Genomic DNA, 23152 nt, shown 5'->3' with positions numbered 1-23152 from the left:
TGCCCTGCCCTGGGAGGTCTGTGCACAGGGTGAGCGGTAAAGACAGCAGGTGTCCCTGAGTTGTCTCCATCAGATGTCACACAGGAGCAACACACAAACCACACACAGGTGAGTGCTGCGCCCTCACTCAGCAGAACCGTGGTGGGAAATTCTCATGTGGGGCCAGCGAGTGAAACTGCTGAGGCTGGTGACACGACGCTGAACTTTCAGCAGGTCAGGGCACCGGGTCGTCCCCCGGTCACGACGTCCCGCTCTGAGTCAGGCAGTGCCTGCAGTGCGTGCTCCCAGCGGGGCTCGGTGTAGAGGTGCTGCTCCTCGGGGGCCTCCCTGCTGTGTGTGTGTCCCATCGCATTTTGGCATGTGGCCCCATCCTCATTTTTTCACCCCTCAGCACCTGTTCAGCATTACAGTCCAGAGGCCCCAAGCTGGGGACGAGGCACTCCATCAACCTGAGAGCGGAGCGGAGCAGCGCAGCCAGCTGCTGCCAAGGCCGTATGTGTCGGCCAGACGGGTTTTGCCTCAATCACTCACTACGCAAAGCTGTGCCATGATGGGGACTGGCACCAGTAGTGCTGAACTGTCATTAATTCCATGTCTGAAAGGCCCCCGGAGGTGGCTGTGACTGTCTGGCTGTCACGTAGCATTGCAGCAGCCTGTCTACAGTGTGGGGAAAGGAAGCAACATGAGAGCAGAGGAGGAAATGCCACTTCTCACAGACAAACCTGCTCAACTGACAGCAGCTCCCACCTCCAACAGATGGGCACTACAGGAACGCCTCTTCCAGGGAGCAGAGCAACTACGGGAGAGCCAGGAGACATGGCTGCTGCAAACATCACTTGAAGTCTCAGTAAATAACATGCTATGGTTGTACTCACCCTGAAACCTGAACTACTGAGTTTGGTACACGTAGTCACCACTTCCACGTGATCAACGCTCGGTTAAAATCCCATGTAAGACTGCATTAGGGCTGGGATCATCTTGCGTTTAGCATGGAATTCCCTTGTATTCCATGCTAGGTATGGCTGAGACTTGATTCCAGGTGTGCCTCTGAACTTCTGCTTGCAGCCCCCAGCAGAAATCTCCCACAAGGACACAGAAATTAGCAGCAACTGAAAAAAAGAAGTGATGGCTGATGGTGGTGGGGCCTCTCCTATTCCTGTCCCCGTTCTGACAGCCCCAGCAGCTCAGGTTAGCCTACATGGGGTCGAGTCCACAAATGCACATAGATGTTTCTCCATCCCCCCCGAGGCAAGGAGCAGAGGTGATACATGAAGAACTGCCTCTGACTCGCACAGTCGTTCAGTATAAATGGACTCAAATCTTCTTGCCTTCTAATTTTTTCTTATTTCCCAACCTTTCTTCCAGCCTAGATCTGATTTACCTTTAAGAGAAAGCTCTCCCTACAAGGCACAAAGCAGACATACACGCTGGATGATAAAGTTTATTTTTCTTTTTTAATTCCTGAGGTTATAAAAGGAAAACAAAAAAGCATCAAGAAACATTCCAGTATGTAACTGCCTACACCTCTGTGACTGCACAGATGCTGGCATATACAGATCTCTTCTTTCCCCCATGTGGAACATGAAATTTGATGCGAACGGGACTTGCAATTCTTTGGCAGCTAAAACCAGAAGATGTGTCTGATCAAGTTACAGTATAAGTGTCTGAGTATAATTAAAACTACAGTGCAATTTCAAGTCTTATAAAGAGCAAATTTGACTACCCAGAGTACAAGCCAGTAATTGATACTAGTTTAGGGAGAGAAAAAGCCTCACAGTATGGTGCTATTAATATACATGCCAGGGCTGTATAAAGTTGGCCTATTTATGTACAGAATGGTCTGTATTAGTTTAAATTATGTCTGAGGCCAAATAACCTGTTAAGACTGATACTTATTGTCTAAAATGAAATCCTGACAATTCTGTATGAAATTAGTCATCTATTACTCAGCGAAGAACTGCTGACTACTCCTAATGCTGTTAACAGAAACTTCATTTGTATTCCCATCCATATTTTTGCTGCTGCAAGCTATAATCCAAGCCCCAAGCTCAACTTCAAGCATAATGGGGTTTAAGATTGTAGGCCCTACCAGGTCTCATGACAAGAAAAATATTATTTCACATTCTTCAGTGTTCATAAGGATTTATTTTCCTAGTAATGCTTCTGGTCATTTGTCACTCAAGTGGTCTAGGAATTATATAGACACATGGAAAGGACACAGAATAAAACTGTGGGATTTTAGACGCGTTTTTACAAAAGCTTAAGCTGAAGCCTTCAGAGGTCTGAAGTCTGTGTCTCACTCCAATTATTGGAAGAGATGGTTCAAATACACATATATATACACCCAGAAAAAGATGAAGACAGCAAACGAAGCCAATGTTTTCCGATTGATTTATTACAAGTTCTAAGCAACAGATGGGAAGATGGGAAAGTTGGTGAGAAAAGAGAAAAATTCTAGGAAATGATTTGCAGAGTAAGGATAGTCCCCATCAGGGATCCAGCGGCGTCTTGTTGGTCTGCAGGGAGGCAGCAAATTGGTCAGTGGTATCTCACTAATATGCAGTTGGGCAGAGAGGTACCTCCATTGCATCCTTTCTGTTACCGGGGCAACAGCTGTTTGTTGGGTAACTCCTGCTTAGTTACCGGGGGCATCGTGCTCTGTTTGTCACAGACAGGTAGCTGTCTCAAGGTAATTAACCATTAATTCCAAAAGCTTGTTGAGCGGGTTATATCTCAGATGGCTGCCACTGAGCAAGCTTTGAGCCAAAAATTGTTAATGTTCTGACTTTTCAAACTGTTGAGCTTTGCTCACAAAGGCAGCCAAGCTGAAGCTGAACTGGGTGATATTACTTTATCCCTTTCTCTTATGCAGGAGAGTGCTTGAAATGATGGTAGCTCTGTCTTTTACTCCATAATAAAAGAAGCAGTACCTCAGTAACTCACAGAATTTTCCCAAAGTAGTTAAAATTTTACTTGAACTGCATATTCAGTCTTTATGCATTCTTCTCTTCTTTGTTTTGGAGAAGAAATTCACTGGATGGGAACTCCTGTAAGAGATCAGTCTTTCAGAACATTTCTGTGCCATTTTATAGTGATACGTTGTTGTTTTAAAGTGATGCCTTGTATTCATAAAGACTCTCAGTCAGCTAGCCTAAATTCTCATTTAGTCTTTATAAAACATCAATTTTGTTAAGCTGTCAGTTTCCTCTGAGGCCTTGTTCTAGCCACGCAGGAACAGCTACAGATTACCGGCATTCTGTGGCTGATGTGGAGTGGAGCTGAAATGGAGAGGATAACAGGAATGGAGTATCTTTTCTAATACCGTCAGATAATTGTATTGATGATATACTAAGTGGTGAGCCCAACCTTAAAATTGCATGCAGATTTTCAAAGTAGTATTTAAATGATGTCACTGAGAGCGATGTGAGTTAGAAAAACCTTCTGCGGGAGTGTCCAATAGGTCACAAGCCTGTACTGCTGCACAAATGTAAGCATTAATCACATGGTTTATCTATTTAAATACTGAGTATTTGATCAGATAGTTCCCTACACCAGGTCGCACAGGTAGGCGTCCAGGCAGGTCTTGAATATCTCCAGACCCCAAAACCCCCCTGGGCAGCCTGGTCCTGTGCTCTGTCACCCTCACTGTAAAGAAGTTCTTGTGCACATTTGTGCAGAACTTCCTGTGCTCCAGTTTCCAGATGTTTATACAAACATATCTGTTTATTTGCTTATACAAACAAATCAACACTTCTAATGTTATGAAACTGAAATTTTTTTTAGGCGTTCATTAAGAAGAAGATTGGTGATCGAAAAGAGTGGTTAACAAACTTCATGGAGGACACGCGACAGCGTCGACTACATGGCCTTCCTGAAGTGAGTCCTAAGCAACAGTAACAAATCTGGTGGATGAGATTTAAATGTAACAAGGTGTTTGTATTGAGTGAAAAATGTCTGTGGGTTTTTTTCAACAATATTTATATGGTACAGAGACTAAACATTTGACCTACAAGGACTTAATTAACAAGGAGTTGATCCTTTTCTCAAATTCAGACGATGAAAGATCTGTTCCCTCTCTTGTTGATGGTAAGCTGACCGTTTATTATGATTTGTTGGAATATTCTCTTTTATTGTTTTTTAAACTTGTGATTTGGTTTGAAAGCCAATATATTTAGGTAGAGTTTAGAAGACTTCTATATTTTTGTTGTTGTCATTTATACGCTGAGGAGTTATGACAGTTCTTCTGTGAAGAAGTTTAAACTGATGCTTTGTAGCCTTTTAAATTAACCAGAACTCTACCCCGGACATTACAAGTCCTTTGCTTCTGCTTAAACAGTCAGAAAAAGCAAGTCTTTTAGGTGCTTATAATAATTACAATTCAAGTTGTATCTGAATTTAGATAAAAATGAAAGGGTGAAATGTTTTCTCCCATCATGTAGCACAAAAACTCTTAATGCTTATTGATCCTTCATGCAGTCATCATATGGTTCTCTAAATCAGATTTACTAACTCTTCCTTTGCAATGGCGTGGGTATGAAAAGAAGCATCTTTTACTGCACAGTTTGTTCTTCATGTGTAAAGCTGTCTGCAGGCAGCATGAAAAGAAATTTCTGCCTGTATTTTTGTCAGTATAAATATGCTTACTAAGATATGGTAAAAAAACCTTGAGGTTTCATAAGACAAAAAGGAAAAAGCATTTATCTCCGGTTTCCAAACTGGATGATATGCAGACAAGTTCTGCATATCAGAACAAGGTCCCATCCACAAAGATGGTGTAGTTCAAGTGTACAGGTACATCAAGTGTACCTAAACGATAAAGATAAGATCAAAGAGAATGGCTTCTTAAAACTGTAAAAGATCTAGGAGGGATAGAAATAGCATGTATTTTTGTTTTATCAGAAATAGTTAAATTTCAGAGTGCTTTAAAATAAGTGTAAGCTACAATTACAGTTGTCACTGCTGGATTTGTGTTGATTCTTAGGAAAAAGATTTTGCTCACTATACTGGATAGAAAAAAACTCTTGACTTGCACGGGTACATTTAGGATGAAATTATACTTATTAGAATAGTGTGTGTGCTACTGGCTTAAAGGGTTAAGTTTCCATTCTTCGGACAACTTTCTGTTAAAATATTCATTTCTACTATTATTTTTATTATCTTAAAATAATTGAAAATAATTTATTTTGTTAAAATTATAGTATGCATTTTTTCCCCTCTAAAGTTTAAGTTTCTTTCCAGAGTTTAGAAATGAGAAACAAACCAAAATCAAGATGTATTTTTTTTTTTCTTAGAAACCAATGCTTTTTTATGTGTTGAAAATGGGATCTTCTTCTTACTAGGTTTAAAACCAGAGCAGCGCAAGGTTTTGTTCACTTGCTTTAAGAGAAATGATAAACGTGAAGTAAAGGTTGCTCAGCTGGCTGGTTCTGTTGCTGAAATGTCAGCTTATCACCATGGGGAGGTGAGTACGAAGAGTAGAAAAGTTGTGAGAATTTGTAGCCTGAATGTTTACTGTATTAAAATTCCAAATCTTTTGACTCAATCTACTAATTACAGGTTTAATTTTAAAGAGTTTGAGCCGAGCAGTAAATACTTTAAAAAGAAAATATATTTCCACTATGTCCAATTCCTTATGCGTGGTGGTATTACCAAATAGTTAATGGGTTATGGAGAAACGGTAAGTAGATAAGTACATAGTAAACTTATTCCATATTCTCAATCATAGTAACTATGTGCAATGGAAATTTTTGGTGTTGAACAAAAAATAGAGTCTTTTATGGTAAGAAGGGTACAGTGTTCTCCAGTACCTGATACAATATTGAAACAATGGTTGCTTCTATCTCTTGTTTGTTTATGTTTATCTGAAATATCAACGTGAGTTGCCATATTCATTCTCTTTCCATCCTTTCATCTTTGCCTTTGAATGCAGTGAGTAGTAGTTTGTGCAAGAGAAAGCAGGTGCAATCATTTTTTGCCCCTTTATTTACTCCAGAAAAGTGTTTTAAAAATCTGAGAAAACTTTGGGTTTTTCCATGCATTGAGTACAAGGACATTTAACTCAGGGAGGCAATGTGGCTACAAAAGAGGGAGCTTCATGCTTTGCCAGTAGCTCTAGTAAGAGGCTATGTTCCTTTCTCAAGCTGACTTCTTTGAAATTGAGGTCAGGTTAGTCACAGAATTCCTGGACATTAAAAATCTTCCTTCTTGACTGATTAGGAAAGAGTGTACTTCTAATGTTTATTTCTGTGAACATGTATTTTCTTGCAGCAAGCATTAATGATGACTATTGTCAACTTGGCTCAGAACTTTGTTGGAAGTAACAATGTTAATCTTCTACAACCTATTGGTCAGTTTGGTACCAGGCTTCATGGTGGAAAGGATGCTGACAGCCCTGGCTGTATTTCCACTATGCTAAGGTAAACATATTGTCGATGGTTTACATTAAGGTTTTGAAAAGCTTTATTATCGAAGTAGTCCTTTCACAAGAGTAAAGGATTTATTTTATTTTATTCTTATTTTTTTTATGTGAAAGGAATAGGAGAGGATTAGTCTGTTTTGATAGCTGTTAGTGCTCAATTTTTGCCTTATATTTGTAAGTGTGGTTTTTCATCTTGAGTTTTCTGCAGAGATTTTCTCTGCATAGAACTGCTGTATAAAATGTAGCTTTCAAGGAATTAAACTCTGAATTATAAAGATGAAGACTGAAAATGCTGTAGACTTGATCAGTTGTTAGTGTGTTATGTACATGTGTAATTGGGAAGGAAACAGACATCATCTGTTATTAGTATGCCATTCCATTGGGAAGAACTTTGTCTTCTCAGGAGGTGTGTACATTGTAATTTCAGCTTCAGAATGGCAAAGAATAGAAGACATGAAAAAAATAGGTCATATTTGGACACACTGAGGGTTAAAGCACTTAGACGTGAAAACTAGTGGGACTCCAGTTAAACAGATTTTTATTTTCTTTCTTTCTTAAAGCCCTTTAGCCAGGCTTCTTTTTCCACCAGTGGATGACAACTTGCTGAAATTCCTTTATGATGACAACCAACGTGTAGAGCCTGAATGGTATATGCCCATCATTCCTATGGTTTTAGTAAACGGAGCTGAAGGAATCGGTACTGGATGGGCTTGCAAACTTCCAAACTATGATACCAGAGAGATTGTAAACAACATCAGACGAATGCTGGATGGCTTAGATCCCCATCCCATGGTAAAAATAATAATATACACTAGCATTTTATACACTTGGTAATCAAATCTAATTTTGTGCTTAGGAAATGTAGTCATATAACTCCATGAATGCTTGATTATTGAAGTATCGAGGTTGAACTGTCCTTGTAATTTTGCATGGGAGCCTTACTTGACTGTTGGAAAGTGATGTGGAGAAGTTCATCTTGAAGAAAAGAAACAGTGCAATTTGTGTATTTCCAGTTATTTCAGAGGACTTTCTGTTCTCTGTTGACAGTAAGACTTTGAAGTTTCAAGTCCTAAAGATAGTCATTTTGCGTGGGAGTAGAGTAGAAAGTTGTGCTGCTATTTCTTAGATGAGGTGCAAGTATTTATCTTCTGCCAAATATACAGTTTCCACCGTCTTATCCAAATTGTACTCTTGAACACATCTGTAAGCATAGGAGAAGGTACTGTCACTGTTCAAGAAAGTCAGCAGCTGCTAAACTGTATGTAACTTCTGCTCCTTTATTTAAAATGTTACAAGAAGTTTTTGGAAGTGCTGTATATTTCAAAAACACTTTGCACAGTAAGAATACTCGTGTGAACCCAGATCCTCTGTAATCAACAGCTAAGGTAATTTATTGAACCTTTACTTTACAACTAATTGATAAATGGGTATTGCTACTTTGTGTTGTCTAAGTCACGGGGGCAGAAACATCTCCACTTAGATCACATTTCGCTGCCTCTGAGAGTGCAATATCAGTTTTCATGACTCAGTGAATTTTCTTTTTCAAATACTTGGGAACAATAATTAGAATTTTTTTAATTAATGCAATCCATTGCCCTTCCCTTAGGACTCTTAGGCCTTCTGTGTAGTCTCAAAGTCAATTGAAGCCTCACTGTGACAGATGGTGGCAGAACTGCCTCTTTCAAGCTCCTTTCTGTATTCTGGTATGGTTCGTGGCTGCATGGTAAGCTGGATAAGGGAATCAATTCAGTTAAAATAAATAATGACAGTAATTAAAAGTCTGTCACCACATTAGTTGATGTTTAAACTGAATGGGTTCCACTATCTTTGCCAAACAGCACATGAATGTGTGTGCCCCGGTGGCGCAGTGGTAGGAATGCCGCCTTGCAACACTGGGGCCCGGAGTTCGAATCCCCCCTGTGGCGCAAGTGGTAGAAGTGCCGCTCTGCTACACAGAGGCTCGAATCCCGGGGGCTGGACTCGATGATCTCTAAGGTCCCTTCCAACCCGCACGAGACTGTGATACTATGATACTATGAATAAAAAAAAAAAAAAAAAATAGCTAGGGAAGGTAGCCCAGTTTCTCCATTTCTTTTAGTGCTGATGTAAACTTAGAGTGAGACTGGGGTATTAATGCACTTTCTGTCATGTGTTAGCTGTGTTTTCTTTTTTCTGGGAAAAAAAAATACAAAAAGAAAACCAAATTTAAAAAAACCAAAACAATAAGCTACTAAAATAAAAAAAATTGAAACAAAAGGAAAGAACCTCACAACCAACAAACCAAAGAAAGACAAATACCATTTTCCTGGATTCAGCTACATCTTCTTAATTATGTACCTACTCTTTAGGTAATAAGGTAATTGCTTCTGTCACTTGCACATGTGTATCTTTTGGGCTTTTTTTGGTAATGTTTTACTATGACATAAGATTATTACCAGCATGAGATTAGCACAGTATAAAGTGACAACTGTAGGGTGCATGGGGAAAAATAAAATAAAAATTCTTCTCTATCATACTAGTAAGTTTCTTAGCATTCCACTGATTTTTGTTACAATTTCCAAGCTTCCAAACTACAAAAACTTCAAAGGATCCATTCAGGAACTTGGTCAGAACCAGTATGTGGTCAGTGGTGAAATATCTGTGGTGGATAGAAACACTATCGAAATTACAGAGCTACCTGTAAGGACATGGACCCAGGTAAGTTACAGTGAAGAAAAAAAGCTCTATATTAAACAGTTTTATCCTACATGCAGGAGAACATTTTAGTCCACTTCTGATCGTTTTATATATGTGGAAAGAAACATGGTTTCATTCTTTTCTTTGCCTTTGTAGAAGAGGGTTCTACTTGTACTATCTCATCTACTGTTCATACTACAAAGAACAACTGCTTCTTCTGCTGAGTTAATACATAATCCCCTTCCCTCCAAACTCCCCCCCTCTTACCCCACCCTTTTTTTTAAGTAGACTTTCTTGACCTTGTAGAATGGCTCTTATGTGTTTTCTAATCCCAGCTTTCATTTTACAGGTTATATTGGTTTTGTAAATTATCACTGTTTTCAGCTGTGGTACACAAGTTGAAATCTTAGCTTGGTTGTGAGCTTGGTTTAAAGAATTAGGAATTTAAAGAAGTTGGAATAAGTGTTGATGTTTTTTTGCTATCTTTTTCTTAATAGTTGTACAAAGAACAGGTTCTGGAACCTATGTTGAATGGAACTAAAGAAACTCCAGCATTAATTTCTGACTACAAGGAATACCACACTGATACGACTGTGAAATTTATTGTGAAGATGACGGAAGAAAAACTTACACAGGCAGAAGCTGCTGGATTGCACAAAGTCTTTAAGCTTCAAACAAGTCTTACTTGTAATTCTATGGTAACTTTTTTCTGTTTGACTATTAGAATACATACAGTTGCTTGTTGTAAACTTGAATGTTTTTGCAGTGAATTTGGCACGACTGAACAAATCTCTTCTTCGTAATTGCTGCTGACAAAAAGTAATTTTGAACTGTTTGAATTCAGTTGTCTTGGCGATAATGCAAGTCTTGCTTTTTTGATCATGTTGGGCTCCTTGAATTTTGAAACTTCACTGTAACTGTCTAGAATTCTAGTCTTTTTATGGCAGGTACTACTTTCAAACATTGTCACAAAGCAAAAATACACACATGCGTGTGCTGAAAATGGCCTTGCTCAATCTATTGTGTAGATTATTTTTGAAAAGCAAATGCACCATATCAAGGTGAATGTAATTTTCACAGGTTTGAATAAGTGTAGGGACTACTGCTAGAATCTTTCTGTAAGGCTTGTATTTGTGTAGGAAGCAATCTGTCCTAGTGTAAACATGTTAAAAAGTTAGATACCTATGTGAGTCTATTATGCATCCACCTACCAAACAGATACTTTAGACAGATCAGTTCCCCTAGAGAGGGATTTATTTCTTTCAGCTGACTATAAAGGGGTGCCCAGGGTGACTAGTCCACCTATAAATGTCTGAACTGGACGTGTCAGAAGTCAGGCATGTTGTATTAGGCGAAATCGGACCCTCGGGATGTAACGTGATAGGCCCTCCCCTGCTGCGTCATGCATATGTAAAAAAGATAAAGATGAAACAGGATACCTATATAAGGGACCCTCACATTCCAATAAACACCATTTTACCGCTCACCATAATGGTGTAGCAAACAGCTGTGACTTGGTCGGGGCCGTCGATACACATTCACAAAGGGACTTGACTTTCCAGGTTACCAGATCGAGGTAACAAATGGTGCCCCGTGTGAGGCAGGTCCTGGAGGTGAGTGTGCAATGGCTAAAACCGCGCTGACGGACGCGGTATCCACGGTTCGAGCCCGTGGAAGCACTCTCGGTGGGGTGCAAAGGGGAATGCAGCGCTGCGCCTATCCTACGGCCGATAGTTCGTAGAAGACCAGGAAGACTTCAGATCTCTGGGTAAATGGATTCCGTCATTAGAGTAGTATTGCAACTTTGTAAAACCTACTATGGTAGGAAAGATACGCCTTCTAAGAAGGACTTTGCGGCCGTTATTAGTTGTCTTGAAAAGGAGAGAGAGCTTTCCTCTCCTCGGGTGATTTTGGATCACAATAAGCGGGACTCTTTAACTTTTTCGCTCTGTGAGCGCGCAAAGAATGAGCAGAAAGATGCTGAGCTAAAAACGTGGGGGTTGGTGCTTGGGGCGCTGAAAGCGGCTTGAAAAGAAGGGAAGACTGATGCTCAGCTCGGGGCTGCTTTGGGAATTGGGTCGGGAGGCCTTTTCTCTTGCAGATGTGAGGATTTGAAAGACAAAGACAAGGTGGCGCGAGCCATCCCGACCGCACCCATCACTCCGGCTGAACAACAAGCAGACGGCCCTGTCCAGCAGCGTTCCACACATTCCACATCCTTATCTCTTGACCCGCAGAAGCCTTCCTCGGAGGCCCCATATCGGTATCCAAAGCAACCGGTATCTTCTGCACTCCTTCGCCCATCCTTGGAGGTGGGGAAGGGGAGTGAGCAGGGGCGGGAGGATGGGTCCCTTCCTCGAGATGGGATGGGTTGTGGGTGTGGCTCCACCCCGGGGGGCGGGGTGGATAGGCATAACCAAGATAGAAGCCAATCCGCATCAGCGGGGGCGGAGGCGGAGGTGTTCCTAGTCATCATAACCCTTCCCCAAGAGGGTGGGCTGCTGGTCGGTCTCTACCTGGGGGGAGGGAGAAGGGAGAACAAGAGCGACCAAGTCTCGGATTGGTCAAAGATAAGGGAGGCATTCCTTTTTATCGTTAATTGGGGGCCCGGTCAGGGGGCCCCGGGCTGGAGTGGAGTCTCTGAAGCAGAAAGAAGACCAGCTGATGAGAGAGCCACGGCAGTTGGAGTCGGTTAAACTCCTGCTGACAACTTGGAGGAGAGGAAGAATGCTTAGGATAAACTGTATTGATTATTGTCACTGTCGTTGTGATTGTTAAATGTTTATGGTATATGAAAGTATAAATGCAAATGGTATATGGAACTGTTAATGTTATAGGGATGTGTAAACATGAATGCTATATGGATGTGGAATTATTAATGTTACATGGAAGTGTAATTGAGGGTACGAGTAGTGGAATTGTGAAAAACAAAAAACAGGGAAAAGGTTACAAAAGAACAGTGAGTTAAAATATTGAATGTGATCTGCTCTAGCAGTTTAAGTGCCAGCAAGAGGACGCAAACCCCCGCGCTGCCCCTCCTCACTGCCTACCCCCCCGCCCTCCGCCGCTTGTGAAAGTAAACAAATCGTTACTTCTGAATGGGGACAAAAGCAAAACATTTTGAGTGCTCGTGCCCCTGGTTCAGTGTTAATCACTTCCCCTTCTGGGAACCATATTACAGACAAAGTTTTCTCCCTCTTTGTCTGCAGAGCTCTTTGCACCTCTGAAGGTCTCTTGCTAGTCCGAGCAAGAATGTCCTCATTTTCTCCCAATAATATACACATTTAGGGAACTAGGGTAGGGTACTTGGACAAATTTGTTGATGGAGCTTGGAAATTGTATGGAGGGGGAATTGTGGTGGTGGTGTTGGATGGAACGGTGGCAGCTGTACTAGAGCAGGATCTGAAGATCCCAGGATGAGTTTTGCCCGTAGTGGGCTGAATGCAATGTGCACACAGCAGTGCAAAGATATTTGTTTTCTGACAGTCACAGGTGCATCTCACTCTGTACTGCATCAAGAATTACTATCCTTAGATGATTTTTGTAACTATAGTAGGAGTCGATCAACAAGAAAAAGCTTACCAATTAAAAGAAAAAGGGAGGGGAGAGCTAAGGGTGAAGCAAGTAACAAACAATAGAAATAAGTGACTATAGCTGTTAATTTTTCTGAGTAGTTTGTATTGTAGAGAGATCTAATATAGTGGTTTGTTATGTTTTATGAGCAGGTGTTCCACCTGGGCTCTGTATCATGCACTGGCCATGCATATATGGAGCACATGTGAAAAAACCTTGCAATCTCTAGCAAGAATTAAAACAGGAGAGAATCTGTGATGGGTGAGAAAGGCAAAGTGCACTTTGAAGCAGGGGACGCCCTGCAGGCACTGCCTATCGCATCCATCACTACTGTGTTCCTTCTCTCAACTTTTGGTGGTTTGCCACCTCATAGTTATCGATAAGTAATAATACATTAGCTTAGAAATTTTCATTTATAGAATTGTCTAAAATGAATGCTTGAATGACTGTGTATGTGTCAACTCAAAAAATTATGACCTTACATGTAACCTTATGTTTAGTGCATTATCAGTCAAGGTTTTGATTGAGTGGTGATGGTTATGTTAACATTTAAGTCCCCTGCAGCTCAGCAACACTGGGCCACTGCCATCGTGGTCCTTGGTGTGCTGCGACACATCAAGACAGACAATGGCTCGTGCTTCATCTCGAGATCTACTCAAGGAGCATTGGGGAATATCTCACTCAACAGGCATCACTGGGAATTCCCAGGGGCAAGCAATTGTGGAAAGGGCTAACCGTCTCCTGAAGGACAAGATAGGTGTCCTTGGGGAGGGGGAAGGTCACAGTGGTAGGATCCCAATAGCCCAGCAGGCAGAAGTATTGGCACAGCACATTATGCAATCAATCATTTTGAACGAAGAGGTTATGCCGCAGTAAAGGACAGAGAATCAGGAAAAATTTTATGGGTCCCATCGAGAAAAATAAAACCTGATACAGTGATCACCCAAAAGGGCGGTCTGGGAGAAATGGAAAACTAATCGAAAGCTGAGTACTTTTCTTTCAGGCATGCTGTTTTACAGAAAAGAGCTGCAATAGATTTCCTGCTGCTGGCTCAAGAGGCACAGGTGCAAGGACTTTGAATGAGAAAATGGAGTTCCAGCAGATATACGAGAAGCTTTGCATAGAAGGATGAACTGTATAATATAACCAAAGATGCCTTGGACATACTGGTTAGAACACCACTAACATTATTACACACTGCACCACATACCTCTGCATGTTTACGTCACTTTTTAAATAACTCACCACAAAATTTAAATAAGGACTAACACTTTTATATATTAGGATTAGGATCGGCGCTTGTGTTGTAACGGGGCATGGTTTTGTTAAGCATGGGGAGAGGGAAATGTTGTATTAGGGGAAATCGGACCCTCGGGATGTAACGTGATAGGCCCTCCCCTGCTGCGTCATGCATATGTAAAAAAGATAAAGATGCAACTGGATACCTATATAAGGGACCCTCATATTCCAATAAACGCCATTTTACTGCTCACCATAATGGTGTAACAAACAGCTGTGACTTGGTCGGGGCCGTCGATACACATTCACAAAGGGACTTGACTTTCCAGGTTACCAGATCGAGGTAACAAGGCAGAACTGATTTTGCCTGTGATGTAAAAATGATTTATTTCTTTGTACTTGAGGGATTTCTGAGATGTTTAAAGTGGCAGTTCTCACATTGGAGGTTAGAGATTATAAAAAATACTCTTCAACTGCTATACGATTATTATTATTATTATTATTATTATTATTATTATTATTATTATTATTATTATTGTTGTTGTTGTTGTTGTTGTTGTGAATTTAGATAAAATTATAGTTTCAACTGAATTTTGGTGTCCTCTCCATATACTGGCTTTCTTCCTTGAAGATATAATCATAAATCTTATGTTAAGTTTACTTGTGAATAAAAATATAACCTATCTAGCTATGTGCTGTATAGTCCCTGAGGAAGGTTTGAGCTGTCAGTCTTCAAAATGCTATTCTTCAAATAGCGTGCATGTGAGAGCAATAGAAATAAACTCATACATGAAGATTAAAAATCTTGAGTTATGAAATCTCTTTCAAGCCATATGTTTTCTCTTTTATAGGTGCTTTTTGATCATATGGGATGTTTAAATAAGTATGAAACTGTACAAGACATTTTGAAGGAGTTCGTTGATTTGCGATTACATTATTATAGTTTACGTAAGGAATGGCTTGCGGGAATGTTGGGTGCTGAATCTACAAAGCTAAACAACCAAGCTCGCTTCATTCTACAGAAGATACAAGGGAAAATTACCATAGGTGAGTAACACTCTCTAAAATAGAACTGGGAGGAAATCTGGAAGTGATTTAAATGTAGTAAAATGTATTTGTATCTAAGACATTGACTTTCACAGCATTGATTTTGTTTGTTTGTTTGTGTTGTAGAGAATAGATCAAAAAGAGACGTGATTCAAATGTTGGTTCAGAGGGGCTATGAATCCGATCCAGTTAAAGCTTGGAAAGAAGCGCAGGAAAAGGTGATGATCAGAATTCAATGGATACATTTGATGCTGTTGTTATAAATGATATTCATTTATCAAGATGTAAGTTTTTGTAGTAGTCTGATTAATTTATGACACAACACTTTAACAAGATTATTCATTGCTACGTTTCATTGGCTATCATTCTTACAAACACGAATTTTCATAAAAATATTGTTGCATAATGGTGGTATTCCAGATAGATAATTCTAAGACAACTAGATAATATAAAGGTAGAGAATGAGAAGTTCATACGTTCAGGGTTTTTATAGCACTTTGACAGGAACATGGCTTTTTGGAAAAGACAAGTAAAAATTTCTTGTTACTGAATCCATGAGGAAACACCTTAGTATTCCATCAGGGTATTTGGGGGAATTGCTGTTGTTCATTTACAGAGCTAAGATTAATCATATGTCTAATTCTGAATATTTCACTTCAGGCAGCGGAAGAGGAGGAGCCACAAAACTCAAATGATGATGCTTCCTCTGCTTCTGGATCGACTTCTGGCCCTGATTTTAACTATATCTTAAACATGTCTCTGTGGTCACACACAAAAGAGAAAGTGGAAGAGCTCATTAAGTAGAGAGATTCATAGGTTGGTGTGCTGTGAGAGGCTTATTCTGAAATGATTTAATAATTACTGATGTGCCCAATTGTGAATGTTCTGTTCAGATAGTATGTACTAAGTTACTTGTAACTGATGATTCAGCTGACACATAACTTATAAACTTATATTTATATGCTACTTTCACATTTTAGGAGAGAGAACTAAATGACCTTAAAAGGAAATCTGCTTCGGATCTCTGGAAAGAAGACTTAGCAGCTTTTGTTGAGGAGCTTGAAGTATGTTTTACAAATCTTTCTAAAAATATATATTAAAAATAAGCAAAATAAACAAACAAAAAAGAAAGAAAACAAGGGAAAAAAAAAACCAAACAGATTGATCTTCAAATATAGGGGCAAGTTGGAAATCTGTTTTGGGCAGTTGACTTCCTATTTGTTGTCCTCAGGGACTGTTTCTTGTGTCCGTACAGTACAGTTCTTTTTCCAAGTCAGTGAAAGAAAAGCTACCAGGAACAAATTTGTTTTCAAATGACAAAAAATCTGTGAGTAGGAGCTAGCAATTCTAAGTGATCTAGCCAGTTGGGAAGCAGTAAGCATTATCAAATTCAAAGCCACAAATCTGGGAACAAAGCATGTAGACCAGAAGTGCTAGACAAAAGGCTTTTACCTTGCACCATTAGTATCTCTGGCAAAAAGGTAAAAGCGTATTGGTGGGTAACTTGCTGAGCCTCAACCTTCAGTGCTTCCTGAAAATGGCTGATGTAATCTTTTGAAGTAACGCAGGATAATACAAATGTTTATTCCTCTGCACATTCATGGTGCAGATGCAATTGGAAGTATTCTGTGCTGAAACCTCAACTTCTGTAATAAAAAACTGGAAAGGGCTGGAAAATGTGCCTTATAAAACTTACTCTTAAAGCTCACTGCTTGCTTTAAACACTGAAGGACTGAAAAGTTATATCAGTACCTGGAGATACAAGTGAGGAAGAGAAACTTGATGAAAGGAAGATATTCCAAAGTGTCCAAAAGTTTCCATTTGTTTGAGCTTGAAAAAAAGTGTAGTTTTTAACCACATGAAGTAGGGGAGAACTCACCAAGATTAAGTGACAGATTTTCCATTAGTAAAATGTGCGTTATAATTCAGCAGACAATTAAGGGCGGTCTTCTGCTCCATGTTAATAAATACTGAAAAAGCACCATGTTCCACTTTGCCTTTACTGAAAATGAACATGTTTCCCTCCCGTCCCTGGTTGTTTGTTAGAAAGTAGAAGCACAGGAAAGAGATGACATTCTGGCTGGTATGATTGACAAACCAATAAAAGGTGAAGTAGGTAAACCCAAGATGAAGAAGCTTCAGTTGGAAGAGACCATGTCATCACCATTTGGTGATGCCAGCAGGAAACTGCTGAAAAGGGAAAAGGTAAACCAACTGTTGCTGCAGTTACATTATTTAACTGCTGTGAATACAGCAGTCTTAGCAGCCTATATCGTTAAAGTAAAGAAAGAGAAGGAGGAGCCTGGTGAGATATCCTTACACAGTCATCATTAAGCTTGTATGAGAACTAATTTTGCATTAATTGTATTTTTAACACATTCTGAGAAGGGAAATATACCACAATAAGTATTTCATCTGATTTTCTTCCTTAAAGAGATGTGTAGAAATACTTCAAAACAATTCTGTATTACTTACAGCATACAATCCCAGTTCTCCCAACCATAAGATTTGTGCCCCAGTCTCCTTACAGCATTGTTGTCCTTCTCTGGACATGCTTCAGGGCCTGGATTCTTTCATGTAGTGAAAGACCAAAAACTGAACATGGCATTCAAGATGCGGCCTGGCCAGAGCTGAGTGGAATCATAGGTCACCAGCCAGGGGAATCACCTCCCTGCTCCTGCTGGTTGCACAACTTCTGATGTTTGGTAGCAGTTTAAATTATGTGCCTCCATTCTTCTAGATTCAAATAAGACTTTTTTTTCTCAAGTACCTTTGTAATCTGAGGCAGGCCCTGCTGAGTAACTTCCCCTTTCTGATATTTATGCGGTAACATAACTATACTTAAATGTGTAAAAATGTATTGTTTTCACTGATCTGATTACTATTAGCAATTTCTACAGAATAAGTATGTGGTTTTATGTCGTAAATAGAAACTTAATGCAGTAGTCTTATGAATAATGGTATTGAGATTTATGCAGGGGAAAAGAAATAATTGGTTCTGATGCTTAGAGGAACATGGCTTGTGTAGTAGGCACATGGTACACGCTTAGCCTAGCTGTAGTATCAGAAAGGTGTATCTGTGAGATTGATCTTGACTGTAACCGATAAGGATGATTTAAAATATGCAGTGAACAAATCTTATTCTGAACATTCTCTGTGGTTGTAGATACAACAAAATTGGACAGTGACCAGGAGGATTCTCTTCCTGCTTTCTCATCATTTTTCACCCCAAAACAAACAGAAAATTCTAAGTGAAACAGTAGCTGCTAAAAATGGTAAGTGTAGGATTACCCTCTAAATCAAGCCTTTTTTTCAAGTTCTTCACTTCCATCTTTGCATCATCTCTTCACCATCATCATCTTAAAAGTGGGAATAGCATTCATGTATTTCAAATTCAGTGGCACTGCAGGAGAAGGTGTGAATTTCTTCCAGCTTCTTAATGATATTAATTTCTTTCTTTCTACCATAATGGCAATACTTACTATGTAGAGATTTCAGCCTTTTAGTTTAGATTGCTTAAAGATTGCTAGAGAGAATGGTAACTCCAGAAGTAGTATAAAAGAGAGGGATAAAACTGAGAAAATCAACAGTTATGTTATATTTTCTGCCTTTTGAGAAGAAGCTTGAGCTGTAAATGAACTTCAACATTACACGCAGACATGATAAGATGTAGCAATGTCCCTGCTGTTTTTTCCAGCGTGCCGAACTCTGATGTTTTATTGAAATTATGTTCTCACACCTAGGAAAAGGGAGAGGGGCAACGAAAAGGAAAGCATCTGACTCATATAATGAAGGTGAATACAACTCTATGAAGAAGGCACCTAAGTCATCACCGTGCAAGGTCAGTCCTCTTAATGGTCCTTTCCACTTGTAAAAATAACCTAATGGCTCACTTTCAGTGAACGATGCATGTTCTTATGGCGGGGTGCTGATGTAGTAACTGGGTTGTAGCTGTGGTTATGTTAGAGCTGTTGGAGAATAGTTGCTTCAGGACTGAATGTCACGATGCGAAACGCACAGAGCTTCTCAAAGGATTTGTCTTTTCTTTTCCAAAGAAATCCAAGAAAGCCACTTTTGACCAGGATTCTGATGTGGAAATCTTCCTGTCTGGCTTTGCCTCCAAAACTGCCCCGAAGCCCCAGACAGGTCGGGCTAGAAAAGAAGTGAAATATTTTGCAGAGTCTGGTGAAGATGATGACTAAGTGCCCAAAGAGCACACAGCTGTTTTCCAGCGACTATCTTGTGTTGTCTTTTTGGTCCCTTCTGTCGCCAACTTTTCTACATTCGACTTATTTTATGTGATAAATGTAATTGATGGTTTTTATTCTTGTGTGTAGGAATTTTAACATCTTGTTCTTACACCTACAGTTTTATGCTCTTTTTTACTCATTGAAATGTCATGTATTTGTCTGACTGGCTCGTAGAGATGTTCTAGACAGCGGTGCTAAAGCACATTTTAATTGTCATGGTTACAAACAGCAAACCTGCTTTTTGAAATAAAGTTTAAACATTAAAAAATGGAAAACTCTTTGTTGTGTGTGTGTGTGTGTAACGTTGGGGCGGAGGGAGCGACTGCCACATGGGTGCTTTTTTAAAATAAATGTATTTTATTCTTTGCCAGGAGACTCCATGGAAAAAGGTAAACAGTATATGAACATAGAAAGCATTGTTAAACAATCTCAATGTACAAACAGAGCCAGTGAAAGTACATCACAGACTTGCTAGAATATATTTTAAAAAAAAATTTAAAAAAAAAATCCACTAGTGCTTTAAATGAAACCTAAGAAACAGACACTTTAAATCTGTTAACCATTCTACCAGAGTTTTCACTCTGCTTCATGGTGATTTAAGAAGGCCAAGAAGGCAGATTCTCTCCTTGTGTTTCTGGAAGTCCTGTCTGTACTTCCCTAGCACCTGGAAGGCCGCATAGCCCAGCTCGTTCCTGGTGGTCAACTCTAAAGGAAATACCCTGGACTCACCCATTTGATAGCTGTACATGAGTCAGCTGGTTATCATCCCATGAAGTTTCCCTAATGGCTTGTGAATAAGTAAACAAAAATATGGTAACACTGAGAAGTGTTTCTGTTTTGGAGGCTATCATTGCTGTAGAAATGCAGTATTTAATGGTGTAGATAGGTCACCAGCCAGGTAATAAACCACTTTTTCCATTTTAAAGTGATGTTAACAGTGGAACCAATGACATCTGAATAACTGATCTGGCAGTTAATGCTGACACCGATGTCTTTTCTGTGAGTGCAGGGATTTTTGTGTACTTTTTACAAGGAAGGAGATGCAAACTGAGGGCATCCAAGAGTAGTTTTCATATTAACTGATCAGACAGTCCTTGAAATTTCCTTTTCTGGATGTGTACAGTAGGTCCGTTTCATCTGGTTGGTGCCTTGATCGTTTTAGGTACGAGAGACAAAAGGAAAGCACCAAACATCCAGTACAGAAAGTACAGCCATACATCTGTATGTACAAAGTCATCAGAAATGCAAGCAGAATTGAAAGTCTGAGATCTGTCTTGTCACCATGCAGTCTTGAATGTTCAGAAAACAGAAGCTTAACTATTTTTATTTTCTTTTTCTTTTTTTCTTTCTTTTTTTCTTTTTGCATGAAATGGCTGATTTAGAGTTTCAAAAGTTTGCATTTTCTATTTGAAAGAGTTTAAACAGCAAGGAGTATATATCAATACATATGAAAATGTCTTGGTCTTTGTTGAGTTTTTACCTATCTATATATATACATATAGATATATATTGATATATAGATATATATTGAATCCAGAAAGTAAGCAGCAGTAAAAATGTTTTTTCTTGCTTTTCATCCCTGTACATAAGGTGTTAGGAATGTCTGATGTAGCTGGAATATGTCTTATTGCACCATAGGGGATTGACTGACACTGCTGTTATCCACCGAGCTAGGTGAGATACTCGGGCTGTGTTCTGCAGTGTTTCCATTTGAGGTTGGTGTCAGTGGTTCGTGTCCTTCAGAGTTCTCCAACATTTCTTGAATAAGAGGCGGCATGGATCCAGGAATTTCCATTTTCAGCGTAATGACACATTCCTCACCTTAAAGAAGAAAACAAAAGAGAAGTCCTCTCTATTAGGATGAGTTGTGCAGTTTCTTTTTCCATAGCATCATTGGTAATAATTTCAGGGTATGTTATTTCAACAGCTTTGATGTCTCCCTCTATAGCTCTGCATACAAAATTATGTAAGTAAGTGAGCTCCTTCATTTAATGGCAGGAAAATTTAGCAAGATGAGCTCTCCTTAACAAATTGATTTAAAATGGTGCTCACAGCAGCCAACAGCACAGTACAGTAAATTAGATGAACCGCGTCTTTTCCCAGAAGGAACCAAAATGGTACCAAACAATGCTGAGAAATTAAAGGCAACTGAGATCACTTGGAAGGCGTTATAAAATGGAACATACTTCCCAATTCCTAAGCTGGATGGGATCTGCAAAGCCTGCGGGAGGGCGAAATGTTGGGGGCTCCGTGCTAGGCAGGTGCAGTGCAATGCCAGAAGTAAATACTGCCTCACTGCAAACTGTGGAGTAAGGACCAGAATTCAACAAGCCCTTGTCTTATAAAAGAAGAAACTCAGCCAAAGGGATACTTTGGCAAAGCTGCCTTCTCAGGGGGTTGCAGGTGTTTAGAGCTAATTCATCATAAAAGTACACAGAAACCCTGTTTACATCTGATGTAACTGAAGTTAAGGGACTGTTCAGTACTTCCCAAGTGCAACTAAAATTCAGTGCATGTTCTAGTGCATGCCAGCTCTGTAGAACAGTTTAGAATAGGGAAGGAGTGTGTAAAGTTGTCAACAGCATGTATAAGATCAACTTCTACGGCTGCATCTTGTTTCTAACATGCATCAGTTTTGACAGGTACATCACCATTGTTCAAGCAACAAAAGCTAAATCTTCCAAGAAAAGGAGGATCCCGCGCAGCAAACTCGTGTGCATGGCTGTCTGGCTGGCATCTGTCAGCCTGTGCCTCCCTGAGATCATGTACAGCCAGAGCAAGCAGATCGGTGCTGTGACGGTGTGCAAAATGATGTACCTGCCCAACGTTGGCTTCTTCCTCCCGCTTCTGGTCATGGTTATTTGCTACACCCTGATCATCCACACCCTCCTCCAAGCCAAAAGATGCCAAAAGCAGAAGTCCTTAAAGATCATCATCATGATCATCATGGCCTTTCTCCTCTCTCAGTGCCCATACAACATTGTTTTGCTGATCAAAACCATCAACATGTACACCGGGGCGGTGTACAGCTGCCAGACCATCAACGGGCTAGACACTGGTCTGCAGGTCACCCAGAGCATCGCCTTCCTCCACAGCTGCCTCAACCCCTTCCTCTATGTCTTTGCCGGGGAGCGCTTCAGGATGGCACTGGCCAGGATGGTGCGGAGCACAGGCCGCTACTGGCTTGGAGGCCAGGAGCAGTGCTCCTCCTTGGGTGACAGCCAGGACCACAGCTCCAACTGGTCCTTTGCCATGCTGGGGCAGTGGCGGATGAGGAACTCACTCACCCTCAGCACCCATTTGGCCTCCTCTGTTGTTCCTGCCTCGTCCCAAATCCTTGTGTAAGCCAGTGTCTCCTGAGGGGTATCAAGTATGTCCTTTCAGACATCGTTCCTGCACCCTGAAGATTGCCTTGGAAGAGGGCTGGCCTCCGTGGTTGTGTCCAGGACTAAGCAGGGACACTGAGGGCCCTACATGTGCCTTCTTTGTGCCCTGCCAAGCCAGACCAGGCCTCGTTCACGTAGGGAAGTGAAACCTTCAGCACCATGCAGCAAAATGGAGCCAGGCATGTTGTGAGCCAAGCTGATGAAGGATAAGAGCTATTTCTGAGGCAGCTCTTAGAACCCATCCATGGCTCAAAGCACAGCCCAAACAGCAAGCCTCTCAGGAAAGCCATGAGCAGCATGCAAGGATGAACCATCTTCCCATCCATGGGGAGCAGTGAGAAGGAGCTGGGTGCTTGCTGCAGGCCAGCTCCACGATAACTCAATTTTTGGCCATTCCCTGGTTTCGGAAAGTGAAGGCTGTTCCCTGCACACTTGGGCACAATGCTGCTTTGTGGGACAGGCAAAGGAAAGCTAATATTCTGTACTAACTACAGAATTAAATCCTTCTCCTGTATTTTAGCTTTTTGATGTAAGAATTCAAGGCCATTGGATGCTCTGAGTTT

The 23152-nt window shown here is 40.4% G+C and overlaps 2 protein-coding genes across 2 annotated transcripts; both read left to right on the top strand.

Annotated features, from left to right (window-relative positions):
- The first annotated feature begins 682 nt into the window (after positions 1-682).
- On the top strand, positions 683-19481 carry LOC146761903 (DNA topoisomerase 2-beta-like). Its single transcript, XM_085539216.1, has 15 exons — positions 683-847; positions 3784-3876; positions 4014-4086; positions 5340-5461; positions 6268-6416; positions 6979-7210; positions 8981-9115; positions 9592-9792; positions 14758-14953; positions 15080-15171; positions 15614-15769; positions 15934-16017; positions 17000-17158; positions 18120-18794; positions 19009-19481. The coding sequence occupies exons 1-11, from the start codon at positions 683-685 to the stop codon at positions 15755-15757; spliced, it is 1602 nt and encodes a 533-aa protein (XP_085395342.1). The 3' UTR covers positions 15758-15769; positions 15934-16017; positions 17000-17158; positions 18120-18794; positions 19009-19481.
- On the top strand, positions 17039-22854 carry LOC146761902 (C-C chemokine receptor type 9-like). The gene is made up of 6 exons (XM_085539215.1): positions 17039-17158; positions 19009-19099; positions 19575-19592; positions 20366-20424; positions 21152-21169; positions 21754-22854. The coding sequence occupies exons 1-6, from the start codon at positions 17039-17041 to the stop codon at positions 22546-22548; spliced, it is 1101 nt and encodes a 366-aa protein (XP_085395341.1). The 3' UTR covers positions 22549-22854.
- Positions 22855-23152: the final 298 nt, after the last annotated feature.

The sequence above is a fragment of the Coturnix japonica genome, chromosome 2, assembly GCF_054131305.1.
Source record: "Coturnix japonica strain WE chromosome 2, WE-NBRP24, whole genome shotgun sequence".
NCBI lineage: Eukaryota > Metazoa > Chordata > Aves > Galliformes > Phasianidae > Coturnix > Coturnix japonica.
Note: the sequence above shows the minus strand (reverse complement) of the source record. Positions and strands in the feature narration are given on the sequence as shown.

What these genes read in the sequence shown, in the direction of transcription:
- LOC146761903 (XM_085539216.1), top strand. Translation starts at nt 683, where the DNA reads ATGAGAGCAGAGGAGGAAATGCCACTTCTCACAGACAAACCTGCTCAA. An exon ending in GCTTAGATCCCCATCCCATG is followed by an intron (nt 7,211 to 8,980) that starts GTAAAAATAATA and finishes ACAATTTCCAAG; the next exon opens with CTTCCAAACTACAAAAACTT. An exon ending in GGAAAGAAGCGCAGGAAAAG is followed by an intron (nt 15,172 to 15,613) that starts GTGATGATCAGA and finishes ATTTCACTTCAG; the next exon opens with GCAGCGGAAGAGGAGGAGCC.
- LOC146761902 (XM_085539215.1), top strand. Translation starts at nt 17,039, where the DNA reads ATGATTGACAAACCAATAAAAGGTGAAGTAGGTAAACCCAAGATGAAG. An exon ending in AACTGCTGAAAAGGGAAAAG is followed by an intron (nt 17,159 to 19,008) that starts GTAAACCAACTG and finishes TCTTTTCCAAAG; the next exon opens with AAATCCAAGAAAGCCACTTT.